We start from the raw sequence: 13,980 nt of genomic DNA, 5'->3' as shown, positions 1-13,980 counted from the left end.
GAAATAAGCCAGTCACAGAAGGACAACACATATGATGCTTCTCATAGAGGTTTCTAAAGTAGTCAAATTCAGAGTAAAATGGTAGTTGCCCAGTGCTGAGGATAATGAGGAGTCAGTGTTGAATGGGTACTGAGGTTGAGTTGGGGAAGAGGAAAATGTTCTAGAGACAGATATGGTGATGGCTGTACACAGTGATACATACAACTTGATGACAATGAACTGTTTACTTAAAAATTATTAAAATAGTAAATGTTATGTACATTTTACTACAATAAGTAAAATAACATTAAACCACCTAATAATACCAACTATCATGGAGTAGCTCTCCATTTATCGAATATTTATTAATAAGTTTAAGCTTTTTCTCTCTCTACCTGCACACACCCAATCCACAAATATCAGGTGTGTCTGTCACTGAAGTAGAAGGAAAGCTAAAGAAAGCACTACCATTTCGTGGATTTCATACTCACAGTGTCCTGAATCACTTCACTTTTCTCTGGGTTTTCCTCTAGACAAATCCTCTCTTTCAGGGCACTCTTGGGACTCTAAAAAAAGACATTCAGTTCATTTCAATAGGTTCATCAGAAAGGGATAAGGAAAAATAAGGTTCTGAATTTCACATTTGTGTCTGAAACCACGATATACCTTTCATAGAATACTTAGCTCCACCATTTGTTTTCCTGACTTTGGCAAGACACTTATTTTCTCAACTGATCTAAGTTTTATGTTGATAAATAATATCGCATTAAGAGAACAGCTATACTGTATCTCCAGGCCTGACAGCTAATTTCTACCAAGTAATACCAACTAGATGTATTTACGTACCTCAAACTCAATATGTCAAAGTTAAACTCTGTCTTTATGACCTCTTCTAACCCCCTCTGCCTCCAACTCTTCTTTCTGTGCAAGTTAAAAACATTTTGGCCTATTTATATGAATAAAATTAAGCTTCTATGTTTCTGTATCATGTGAAAGTGATGGGTAGATTCTTATATAAAATTTACATGGTATGTCTAGGATGACTTAATGTAAAACAGAAACAATATGATGTGCAGAACTTCAATTCTGGAGGATGAGGAACACCCCAAAATATTCCTTTGAGGAGGCATTCTTCAGAACAGTTGAAAATGAGGTACAAGAGATTTTTGTGTGAACATCAATTGGGAAGATGCATGCTATTTATACATATACCAAGCTAGCACAAGATAAAGACAATAGTAGCTTCAAACATAAGCCCCATCTTGGGGAAATGGAGGACTCTGGGTCTAGGACAAGAAATATAAAAGATAAAGCTAGAATAATCTTGTCACACCAAAAAGCAAGAAAGCTATCAAAGTTACTAGGAAGTCATGTTAAAAGAACAGAGAGGACAACTCAAGGGAGCTCCCACCGCCCCAAAGAGGGACAGTTTCAGCAACAACAAAAAGTAATGATTACAATGGACTCAAACACAATAAGCAAATATGTTAAAGTCTATGAATTCAAAATATTACACATATGCATGTGAACACCCCCCCATTGGTGACCTTTAGATTTTGTTAGGGTACCAACTCTATGTATCTGTTTGCAGTAAGCTAGTAAACTTCATTTCCTGTATAAGCTACATTTTAGGGTAATCTAAAAGTTATTAAGAGAAAATTCTTCTTTGTCAAATAATTCCATCTAGTAAACACAGAAGGAATGACAAAATTACAATAGCATCCTTTTGAAACCACTAATTAAATAATGGATGCAGGCATTTGATCATCAATGACTGGTAAGAACATTACATAAAAGCTTAATGGAAAAGTTGATTATGAAGGAACCATGCTGACATCATCTGAACACCTTCAACAAACCTACGGTCACAGAAAGACAACCAGACATTCACCTCCTGATATGATGTAACAGGATGTACACAGGTCCACCCATGCATTGTTCTTGCCAAACAACAGCTCTTAATCTGATCAAGACTCTAGATCTCACTAATGGCTCTCAGGAAACAGAGGGATGAACACATTAAACACCACCATGAAAATACAATTAAAATGTGAGTTTGTTTTACTGGGCATATGACCCAGTTTCTGTCACACAGACAAAAAAAAAGGTAACAAATTAAGAGACTTAGAAACCAAAGGCTTAAAGACCTTGACTAGATCCTGACTCACATAAACCAACTGCAGAAAGATCATTATGAGACAATTAGAATAATCAAATTGCATATTAAGAAATGTGATTTGATGATAATGTTATTACGGCTGTATTTCTTGAAAAAGTCTTTTCTCTTAAAAACACAGATTAATGAAATAATGTCTTGGATTTACTTGAAAATACTCCAGTATTTGGAGGGTGTGAAGAATGGGGTACACAGACCAAAAAATGAACACTTGTTGATGACTTCTGAGGCTGATCAGGTACATAGAAAGGAATGTTATGCTAGTCTCTATTTTTGAATAGGTTTAAAATTCTTCCAAAACAAGTTCTTAAAAAACACCAGACACAAATTCACAAAAATCTGAGAGGCAGATGCTCTAAATTTTAGATGATTTGTGATGAACTTGCTTCTATTGTGAGAACTGGGTGTTGGGTATTCAAAGCCTTTTCTGAGGTTAGCATGAGCAGGGAGCTTTACAATAAGAATGATATCACAAACATCACAAGAAGATTATTTTAGACAAGTAGAAAATGGAGAAAAATTTAAAAGCACTGATACAAAAGATAGAAGACTGGCTCCTACAGTCTTAATAGAGTCCACATGGAACAAAGGTGGGAATCTGTAAGGAAAAAGCAGCACATCTTTGGCTTCACACAGACGCTTGCTTTTTTTGTTGTTGTTTTGTTTTTAAGATTTTATTTATTTATTCATGAGAGACACACACACACACAGAGGCAGAGACACAGGCAGAGGCAGAAGCAGGCTCCATGTAGGGAGCCCGATGTAGGACTTGATCCCGGTCTCCAGGATCAGGCCCTGGACTGAAGGCGGCACCAAACTGCTGAGCCACCAGGGCTGCCCCACACAGATGCTTGTAAGAATTAAACGAATTTCTTATGTGTTCAGTGAATATCCTCGTCTGCATTCTATCATCTCTCACCTGGATTTCCACAACATCTGGTTTATTATTTACCTGGCTTCAATGTCCTCATCTAAAAATGGTGATACTTCTTTAATACTATTAGGAGAGTTTAGAAGAGTATCTGTACAGCATTAGGCCCAACTACTGTCACAAAGTAGGGAGCCAATATTTATTAGCCATTCAACATACATTTGGAAAGATCCTAGTAAGCTAAGCAGTCTTCTGTCTCTTTATTCGAATTCATTTCTACTCAGACATGTTTCTGACTATGCTTCTCACTTCTACATGCAAGATAAAGCCGAAACTCTCATTCATTCTGTTGTTCATTCAAATACTTACTAAATACAAATCATATCTCAGTCTCAAGTCACTGGGATGCCTATTTCTACACTTGTCAATTCATTCTGCGTTCCATAAAGTTATATTTCTCTTTTTTAAAGTTATATTTCTAAGCCACACATTTTATTGCAATGTTCCTCTAAATACAAGATAATATTCAAATTTTTCTTTTGTGCCATTTGTTGCAAATTCCTAATTGTAGGATCTGCCAAGCTTTGGTGACATAAAGTCAAAGATGTCCCTGTCCTCTCAAGAAAATATCTAATGGTAGAGATGAAAACAGGAGAAACAGCACTAAATCTAAAAGGAGAATGCAAGAAAAATCCTTAAAAACAGTTCTGCGAGAACAACATGAAGCCTTTTAGAACCTGAAGTCAAGCCTTTATTTCTAAGATAAACTCTAGCCATTCCGTCCATAACCCTAATACATTAGTAAAGTTTTCACTGCTCTCCCCAAATGTTATGCGTTTCTACTCCTCAGTACTTTCGTTTATATTTAGAGTACTGGTACTTTAGAGCTAGATGTAGGCAGATTACAGATTATCTGTGTAAGTTATTAGCAAATTAGTTAACTCCCTTTGGCCAGTTTTTTCTTTTGTAAAATTATGATAACAGTAGAATTAACTAAAATAAGGAATGTAAAACATTCATTACAGCATATGGTATGTATGCCCAGTAAGTGTTTTTTTGAGTCAGTTTCGCCCATCCAATCATAAGACTGCTAGCACTATCTTCCCCCTCGCCCCTCACCACTCCCCCCCCAAAAAATCCTCAAATTTTCCTTGAATGAAGTTCTGAGTCATTGGGCCTAAGCCTCAAAAGGTGGCCTGAATGATGGCTTTAACCAGTGGCTTTCAATTTTTTTTTTTCCACTACCTTCAATAAGAAACTTTACATTGTTAACCAGCATGTGAACACACACATGTGCATTGTATGTTTACATATAATAAAAGTCACAAGAAGTAACACTTAGTTTATCTGTATCTTACAAAGCATTATTTTCTATTCTATTCTTTTGTTTTTTAAGTATTTTATTTACTCATTCATTAGAGAGAGAGAGAGAGAGAGGCAGACACAGGCAGAGGGAGAAGCAGGCTCCATGCAGGAGCCTGATGTGGGACTCGATCCCAGGACTCCAGGATCACACCCTGGGCCAAAGGCAGGTGCCAAACCACTGAGTCACCCAGGGATCCCCTATTCTTTTTTTTTTTTTAATGCTAGCCCCAACCCACTAAATTGATTCCATGATCCACAGTTTTCAAAACACTGGTTTAGACTATTTTCCTTATCACTTTTAAAGAGGGTGATTGGGGTGCCTGCATGGCTCAATGGTTGAGTGTCTGCCTTTGGCTCAGGTTGTGATCCGGGGGTCCTGGGATCGAGTCCCACACTGGGCTCCCTGCAGGGAGCCTGCTTCTCCCTCTGCTTATGTCTCTGCTTCTGTGTCTCTCATGAATAAATAAAATCTTTAAAAAAATTAAAATAAAATAAAGAGGGTAGTCTATTCTTAAGTCATTATTCCTATCACTGCATACTACCTACAAAGGAACGCTGAGTAAGGGCAGCCCCAGTGGTGCAGCGGTTTGGTGCCACCTGCAGCCTGGGGTATGATCATGGGGTCCCAGGATCGAGTCCCACATCAGGCTCCCTGCATGGAGCCTGCTTCTTCCTCTGCCTGTGTGTCTCTGTCTCTTTCTTTCTGTGTCTATGAATAAATAAATAAATAAAATCTTAAAAAAAAAAAAAGGAATGCTGAGTAAACAACAGTGAATTCAACTGGTCAGTACTCCTACGACCATGGTGGTACATCGTATTCATCTTAACAAAGATCCATCTTCATCTGGCAGTTTGGGGGTTAATCAAGAAAGTGTTACTAAACAAGGACTATTAACTCAAGTCTATCTAATAGGACTAAGGCTTTTCCTCTTTGTAATGGCAAAGTGCCCCGTGATTCAAGACTGAGTCACTCTGACCACAAATGGAATATTAACATACTCTTAAAGATATCAACAGTTGGCCTCTTGGTTCAGTTAAAAAAAAAAAAAAAAAAAAAAAGCATTATTAACTTCTCAACCCACAAACAAGATGCCTGCTGGGAAATTCCACCTCCTCAAAAGAAACATTTGGCAATGTGTATCTAAGGGGAAAAGTGAACTCTGAACATAGACAACAGAGTGCAGATTTTCTGCTCATCTAATTGCTATATTAAAGGTGGTGATAAAGGTAAGTAATAAGAGAACACCTCTAATTCATGTAACTTAAAATCAAATATGGAAAGGAGGTGTAGAGAAGAAAACCATGATGCAGAACACTTACGTCAGCGCTGTCACTGCCGGGCCGAGAAGCATCTCCAGTGCAGTAGTCAAGTCTGCCTATTCCCTCACCAGGATCTGCTTCTACCTCACTGGCTGTCAGCAGCTCACCTACAGGCTTGGAGGAGGTAACTACAGCTCCATCCTAAAACAGATTAAATACACGCACACACACACCAACACAATAAAAGAAACATTCATTACTGACTGTATAAACAGACTGTCACCTAATTGGAGATTTACCAAAAATCTGGCCAGTTTGATGTGATCAAGGAGGCTTAACCCTCTAAAAACTTAAAGTATAAATAACTACCAATTCTGTGGTTCTAATATGGCATGATTTCAAAGACAGGGAAAATGATGTCTTAGCAAGGAGAATAAAAGTTTAAACTTCTGAATAGGGCAGAAAGGTAAAATAGTTGGTTAAATTAGATGATTCATATTTCCTGCCCATTATAGTAAAGATTATTACACTATAACTTCTTGTTAACTGCCTTCCAACACTTTTGAATTTCAATAAGTAGCCAATTCTGGAACACAATGCTATAATAGAATATAGGCTTTTAGATCAGGAACCACGTTTTAATTGTTTAAACAGAATAAAAATGTTGTCTTCGTTCAGTAATTATAACAACATAAAACTGTCAACATTACTGAGGCATAATACTCAAAATCTCATAGAGCTAATGGGACTGAGAGTAATGAAAAAAACTAAATACCATGTAGCCACAAGTACATCAAACCAGGAAGTCAGGAGACCTTACAGTGATGTGACCTTGGCTATGTCATTTAACCAGTTTAGGCTCTAATTTTCTCAACTGCATGATGTTTTGACTTTAAGATGAGCCAATGAGGCTACATGATCTCAAAGAATCCTTTGAGTTCTATGAAATTGTGGCTTTCACTCACAGACTCAGAAAGCATAATGAATCAACAGCTTTTACTCATTTTAAATGGTACAGGAATATGGTCCATTTTACTTTAAGATGAGATATAAGGACCTTTTCCTATCCCAAACATGAATATTAGAGAATACAAATCTGGCTGAGCTACTGTTTCTAATAAGACCATCATCTCCATAACTTACACCTGTGTAATAAATTCTGTTTATATCTAGTTTAAAACTTCAGTAAAAATATAGTTGCTAAGAACATGAAAGTGCTTTGTAACTCAGAAGATTGGGTCTAAATTCCAGTTCCATTGCTTCTGAGCTATATGACTTCAGGCAAATTATTTAATCTGAGTTTCTCTAAAGGTACATGTAAAATGAGGGCAAACAATAAGTAGTATCTAATCTCAGAGGGTTGCTGTAAAGATTAGCAAGAATATGTTTGTCTCTGTATTTAGCATAATGCCTGTCACTTTATAAAATCTTACGTTCCTACTTAAAAACACGTCATTCTCTTTCAAAATGGCAGAATGAGCCTCAAAAATGCAAACGTACATAAAGACATTTTAGTAGTTTGTCACATCAAAGCAAAAGCACTCAGTTCTTTCTAAATTATGGAACAAAGGAACATGATATCATGAGCAAGCAAAGAATCGGAAGCCCACATTTCTTGTAGTTACATCATTATTTCTGTAACATGCTACACAGGACATCCTCTTGGCCTATGCTAGGAAAAAAAAAACTTTTAAAAAAGGCAATTGCAACATTCTCTAACACATTCCCAGAAGAAAAATCTCCTGCAAAAAGTTGGGTAGCACTTTTAATAGTGATGCTACCTGAGCAGAGCCTGTGGCTTTGGATAACTGCTCTTGCAGCTGAGGAATGTGTTTCTTGGCCTCTTGGATCTCTTTTAGCAATCTTTGGGCAGGTGTTCGGTTGTAATCTTCCTGCAATAACTGAAAAGTTATAAAAATATTTTGAGAATTAATTACTTGTGGCAAGAAAATATAGAAAAGTCCATTCTTAATAAAATAGTGATGGCATTGATTACAGTACTACTTGACTGTGATCATGACAAATACCAACTCAACTACGCCCATTCACAGTTTCATTAGCCTGTAAAAAGCCCCATTTCTAACTTTAGTACCTGTAGCCGTTCCTGTTCTTTCTGTAACATCTTTCTCAGAATTTCTACTTTCTGGTTATGAACCACATTGTTTTCCTCCTAGAAAAAAGATAAAAAAAAAAACACAAACCAACAACAACAAACAAACAAACAAGAACCCATATAGTGAAGTGAAGCTAAAATAAGCAGCGGTTATAAAGACAGGCTGTGAGACCTGATGCTCAAAGTCAAAAGGTTACAGGGAAACTTCAGCCTTTCTATTTCACTTTTACTAAACTAGGTTCAAGACATTACATTTTGATATTAGCTGGAGAAATGAAGTTGCCTTAAGTATAATATCATTATGTTATACTTTCCATCCATCCTTTGGATCTGTATTGTCAACCCCCATGCATGACACAAATTCCCAGTACCTCCTGCCTAAAATGTTAAGACAGCTCCCTAACTCCTCTTCACCATCTATCTTTGTTTCACAACCCTGTAAGATTTTATCTAATTATCCTTCCTCAAATCCTGCTACAATCACGTCACTCTCTTGCCCACCCCCACTCCCCAATTTTAATGGATTCGTACTGCCTCTTCGGGTACATGTAAATAAGCCTGGTAGTTGTGATTTTTCAAAATAAATAGTCTTACTTTTTTCAAGCCTCATCTCCCACTACTTAAATCCTTAACAGGCACCAGCCAAACAAGAATCTTGGAACTTCCCCCACATACTTGGTGCTTTCCTGGCTCTTTATCTCTGTTTATTCTATTTCTTTTACCTGGTTTACTTCCCTCCCCATGGCCACTACTTAAATGTTACCTGTTTTTCAAGGCTCAATTCAAATAGTAGCTTTCCATAAAGTCCTTCCGTATTACAACTGATATGCTTCCTCCCTCCTTTGAATTGTCATAGGACTTAATATATTCCCCCCTCGTAATGTCTACATTCTGCCTTTGTATTATAATGACTTGTATACTCTTGATTCATTCTCAAACAACAAAGGTTTAAGTATCTACTACCTGCCAAGCAATATTTCAGGCACTGGGATGCAATAAACAAACAAAACTCTGTCCTCTTAAAGTTTATATCCGAAGACAACTAAGGCCCTTGAACATAGGGTATCTTAATTATATTTTTGTGAATGACACCTTGTTCTATATATGACAGGTGTTAAATCTTTCCTAATTCAATCTGCTATCCTAATACTCTGTAATAATTTCAAATTAATACATAATTTTTATATAAGGAGGCTATTTTCCAGTATCTTGAACTTAAATTTATCAGATCAATGCTTTAAAACTCTTAATATAAAGCAAAGTCATCATTACACACTGAGCATTTAAAAGAAGCTTTCCCCCCTCTTACCCCCATGAGCACAGGACTAGTAATTCTCTCCATGTTCCCAGATGCTCCAGGTGAATGAGGGGATGTCATGATGGGAGACATATGTCCAATGACTGATGGCTCTACTTCAGAATCAGCGAGTGGAATCTGGGGCGACCCAGGTGGGCGTCCCTGAACGGTGAGAGCTACATAGGAACCAGCTTGGGGAGGGAGAACAGGAAAAATAACAAAGTCAAAGACTTGTCTACAGTATTTTGCTACTTCACCTTTGACAGTTCTGTAAGATCCAGTAATGTGAGCAAGTTTGATTATCTACTAATCACTGCTCCACAGAAAAAGAATCCAACTTGTCATTTCTTTTTTATGAGTCCTCTAAAAATCTAAAGGAACGATGCCATTTTCAGATAGCAAATTACTATTCATACGATATGACACAAAGGCAAATAAAATTTATAATCCCAAGAATTGTTCTTAATTTCGGGAAGGGTGAGTTATTAGCAACCATCTACTAATGACTACGTTCAATTAATTTCTTAAATTCAGGAAACCATCATATTTTGAGATGATACTAACTAGGCAGGGTTCAACTAATTTTCTGGAATATCATGATGCAATTTTAAATTAACTTTAAAAAATGAGTAGGACAGGGGATCCCTGGGTGGCTCAGCGGTTTAGCGCCTGCCTTCAGCCCAGGGCGTGATCCTGGAGTCCCAGGATCGAGTCCCACGTCAGGCTCCCTGCATGGAGCCTGCTTCTCCCTTTGCCTGTATCTCTGCCTCTCTCTCTCTCTTTCTCTGTCTCTCATGAATAAATAAAATCTTTAAAAAAAAATGAGTAGGACAAAAAATATCCCACGAAAACAGGAAAGAACATGCAATAAATTTGAGTTTTTCTACTTTAAATGTGAAGATAGAACTTCACTAGGCATAAAGGACAGAGGGCAAAACCAACCCTAACCAGAAAGACTCCAGAACAGACATTCATGATTTATCTAGCATCGAGAGGAGACTTTCCAAATAAATGACTTTTCTAGATAACAGACCTTAAAGTGACAATATCATCCTCTTAGACTTTTCAACAGAGCATTTAAATGCATTTCATACTTGTCTCCCTATTTAACTGCCTGCAGAACTCACCATCAATTGTGTCAGTGTTTGAGGTTCTAAGAGCCTTTTTTTTTTTTTTTTTTTGGTACATTTAGTGGTCACAAATGCTATGATTTGGGAGAATTTAGGGATATATACTTTGTAAGGTTTTTCACTTGTATTTGTCAGAACGCCCTCCATTAGTAATAGCTTATTTACTTATCCATGTGTTCACCTCCACTGGTTTCCTATTTCTTCCCTTCCCTCTTCAGCTATGTTTAAACTGCTTTCATCTGAAATCCCTTTTATCACGTCCAGAAGATGCATTACAGGGTAGGATGTGAGGGACCTCCAGTATAAAGAGAGTACACAGTGCAAGGCATTGCAAATTTAGATCTGTTGTGGATGCTCACAGTGATTTATGCTTACCTTTAAGTTTTTAGCCAGGCTTTCAGTATTGGATAAGTCATCTTACCTGCTATAGGGCTATGATTTCCTTTTTATTAAGTAAAATTTACACTAGAATGAGTAAAATATATAATCTAAAAAGTTAAAGAAATAATCTTACTTTTTATACTCCTCAATAGTGATCAGGTTTATATTTATTTATTATCATAAACCATCATAGTTATGTAGCACATAAAAATGTACAAATCACAATCTCATTACATAAATAATCAAACTGATTCGAGGATGGGGATCTAATTGTGATCATCCCATTCCTTTTTAAAAAGTACTAAAGTTAAGAACTATGATCCTAGGGACCCTTTAGAGCCTAGCTGTCTGATAAAAAGGTAAAGAGGATTCAGGGGTTGCTTTAGTTAAACAGTGGTAAGACAGCTAAGAAGGAACTCAGTTTATTAAATTAATTCTCAAGATGTCCACCCTATGAAACAAAAACAGGATTAAATAAAGTAGTAGTGTTTCTGCTTGGCCATAAACAACTATCTTACTTGTAGTCTACTATGGAATAGTCTGATTCAGAAGATTCTAAAGCCTTAACCCTGGAGATTTCCAAGAGATCATTACCCTGGATTTTATTTTATGATTTACTTATCTGAGGAAACATGACTATGCTGGATGATTTTTAAAGTTCCATTTCAGTTCATCTGGGTCATTCCATGTGAATTCTATATCTCTTCCCCCTCAGATGACTCATGCATGTCGTTCAAATATATGCCTTCCATGTTACCAAGAATGATATTATCATCTACCACGTATATGAAGCAGATAAAATATAGTTATTAGTAAATTAGGGATTTTCACTTCAGACTTTCCTTTAATGCAGAGTTAAAGCAAACTCCAGCCAGGAGGCTATATCCAGCCCACAGACTGTTTTAACAAAATAATTTTTTTTTTTTTAAAAAAAGATTCCATTTATTTATTCATGAGAGACACAGAGAGACAGTGGCAGAGACACAGGCAGAGGGAGAAGCAGGCTCAATGCAGGGAGCCTGATGTGGGTCTCGATCCTGGGACTATAGGATCATGCCTTGGGAGGAAGGCAGGCGCTAAACCGCTGAGCCACCCAGGGATCCCTGACAAAGTTTTATTGAGATACAGCCACAACTGTTCATTTGCAAATGGCTTTTTGTGCAATCATGAGAAAATAGAAGATGGTAAGGCCCACAAACCCTAAAATATTTACTATCTGGCTTATTACATAAATGTTTTTTGATCCTTCCTTTAAAGGATTCAGAAACTAATTAAAACTGAGAATAAAATTCACCTACATTTGATTAGCTTCACCACTTCCAAATGGTTTGAATGAGTCACCAGAGTTCCATTCACCTGTAAGAAAATGAAAACAAAATGTCAGACACATTCCATTGAAAATGGCTATATTGACCTTAGAAATTATTGTACATAATACAACCGATTAGAATATAGTACACAGAACTATATTAAAATATGTATATATTTGATTCAATATTCACTTTTATCACTATTCTATAAGGTGTACTCAGCAAACTTAGCAACAAAATGAACTTGAATATAAAACAATGCCTTGATTTAAAGGATATTATAACTTACCATGAAAAATAACAAAACATACTATACAACAGGTTTTATAAGTCCTTCACAGTGAAGGGTTCTTGCAAACAATAAAGACCATTTTGCTTTTAACTACAAATTCAAAATCAATCATGAATTTTCAATCATGATTCAAAATCACACTGATTTTTTTAAAAGATAAAAAAATAAGCATTATTTCCCTAACAATACTCACTCTACTTTAAGTTTTCCAACCATGACCTAATCTATACAAAGAAAACTAATTTTCAGATAGGCTAACTGCAGGAAATGTTATCCAAAGTTTCCACTAACCCAAATGAAGAAAAACTCTTAAACATGGAACCAATGCTATTTTCCTTGACATGGGTAATGCTAATTTTTACAAGTTCAAATATATCAGTGTCTAAAATAGCAGTAAAAAGATACTAGTCACGCCTACCAGAGATGATAGCTGTTAATCATGAAGTTTAATCTCTGAGACAATGTTCTAGGATACACACACCAGATACACAGACACAGGCATAGACACATATATACACACACATATATTATAATTGCCCTTTTTTCTGCACATATTTTGTTGTATATGGTTTTCTTTCAATATAGATACACATAGACCTAATCCATTCTTTTTAACATCTGTAAACGAAATGTAATTTCTTTTTCTAACACTCCATTTATGCACATTTGAACTGTTTACAATTTTTTGAGACTTATTTGAGAGAGAGAGAGTGAGTGAGTGAGTGCAGGGAATAGGGGCAGAGGGAGAGGGAGAGAGAATCTTTTTAAGCAGACTTCATGCTGAGTGCAGAGCCCAGTTGGGCTTCATCCCATTACCCTGAGAGGACGACCTGTGCTGTAACCAAGAGTCAGACACTTAACCAACTGTGCCACCCAGGCGCCCGCACAAATTTTCAATATGACAAAGCTGAAATGAATTTCCCTATACATATATCAGTTCACATTTATACACTTACTTCCTTAGGTAAGTCCTAAAAGCAAACTTGCTGGTCAAAAGCTATATATTTCTCTAAAAGTATGTAATTTGGGGGGCACCTGGGTGGCAGAGTCAATTAAGCATGTGACTCTTGGGTTCAGTTCAGGTGATAATCTCCAGGTAATGGGATCTAGCCTCACATCAGGCTCCCTGCTGGGTGTGGAGCCTGCTCAGTATATTCCCTCTCCTTCTACCCCTGCCCCTGCCCCTGCCCTGCTCTCCTCACTTTAAAAAAATAAAATAAAATAAATAAAATAATAAATAAAATAAAATAAATAAAATAGTATATCATTTTTGATACATTCACAAATTGACATCCAAATAGAGTTTACCCAATTTATACTCATAAGTTTATGAGAATACCCATTTTACTATGCCCAAACCATGCCAAAGTTATATTATCAATAATCTTTAAAATTTCTGACAACCAAATATATTTTCGCCTATCATTTTATTTATTTTATTTTATGCTTTAGAGAGGGAGAGAGAAAAGGGGGTGAGAAGTAGAGGGAAAGAGAAAATCTTAAGCAGGTCAATGGTCCAGTTCAGAGCCCAATGCAGGGCTCAATCTCACAACCTAGAGATCATGACTGAGCCAGAACCAAGAACTGGATGTTAACCAACTGATCCACCCAGGTACCCCTTAAGCTATCATTTTAATTTCTACTTCTTTGTTATTAATGAGATGAGACCTATCCTCCTTAATATATTATTTATTTCAATTATTTTGGGGAGACTGATAAAATTCTTCACCTTGTTTTGATTAGGCTATTTATTTATTTATTTATTTATTTATTCTTCTCTTAGGAATTTAAAAGTGCTCTCTCTTT

The 13,980-nt window shown here is 36.5% G+C and overlaps 1 protein-coding gene across 1 annotated transcript in view; it reads right to left on the bottom strand.

The window, feature by feature from the left end:
* Window positions 1-13,980, bottom strand: part of ARHGEF12 (Rho guanine nucleotide exchange factor 12) — a 150,429-nt gene that overhangs the window by 49,145 nt on the left and 87,304 nt on the right. Inside the window, 6 exon segments of the mRNA XM_055305875.1 lie at window positions 471-545; window positions 5,712-5,852; window positions 7,433-7,552; window positions 7,744-7,821; window positions 9,074-9,252; window positions 11,871-11,928. Of these exon segments, the coding sequence (XP_055161850.1) occupies window positions 471-545; window positions 5,712-5,852; window positions 7,433-7,552; window positions 7,744-7,821; window positions 9,074-9,252; window positions 11,871-11,928 (651 nt within the window).

Source organism: Nyctereutes procyonoides, unplaced genomic scaffold (genome assembly GCF_905146905.1).
Source record: "Nyctereutes procyonoides isolate TBG_1078 unplaced genomic scaffold, NYPRO_anot_genome, whole genome shotgun sequence".
Taxonomy (NCBI): Eukaryota; Metazoa; Chordata; class Mammalia; order Carnivora; family Canidae; genus Nyctereutes; species Nyctereutes procyonoides.
This window is presented reverse-complemented; position numbering and strand designations above follow the sequence as displayed.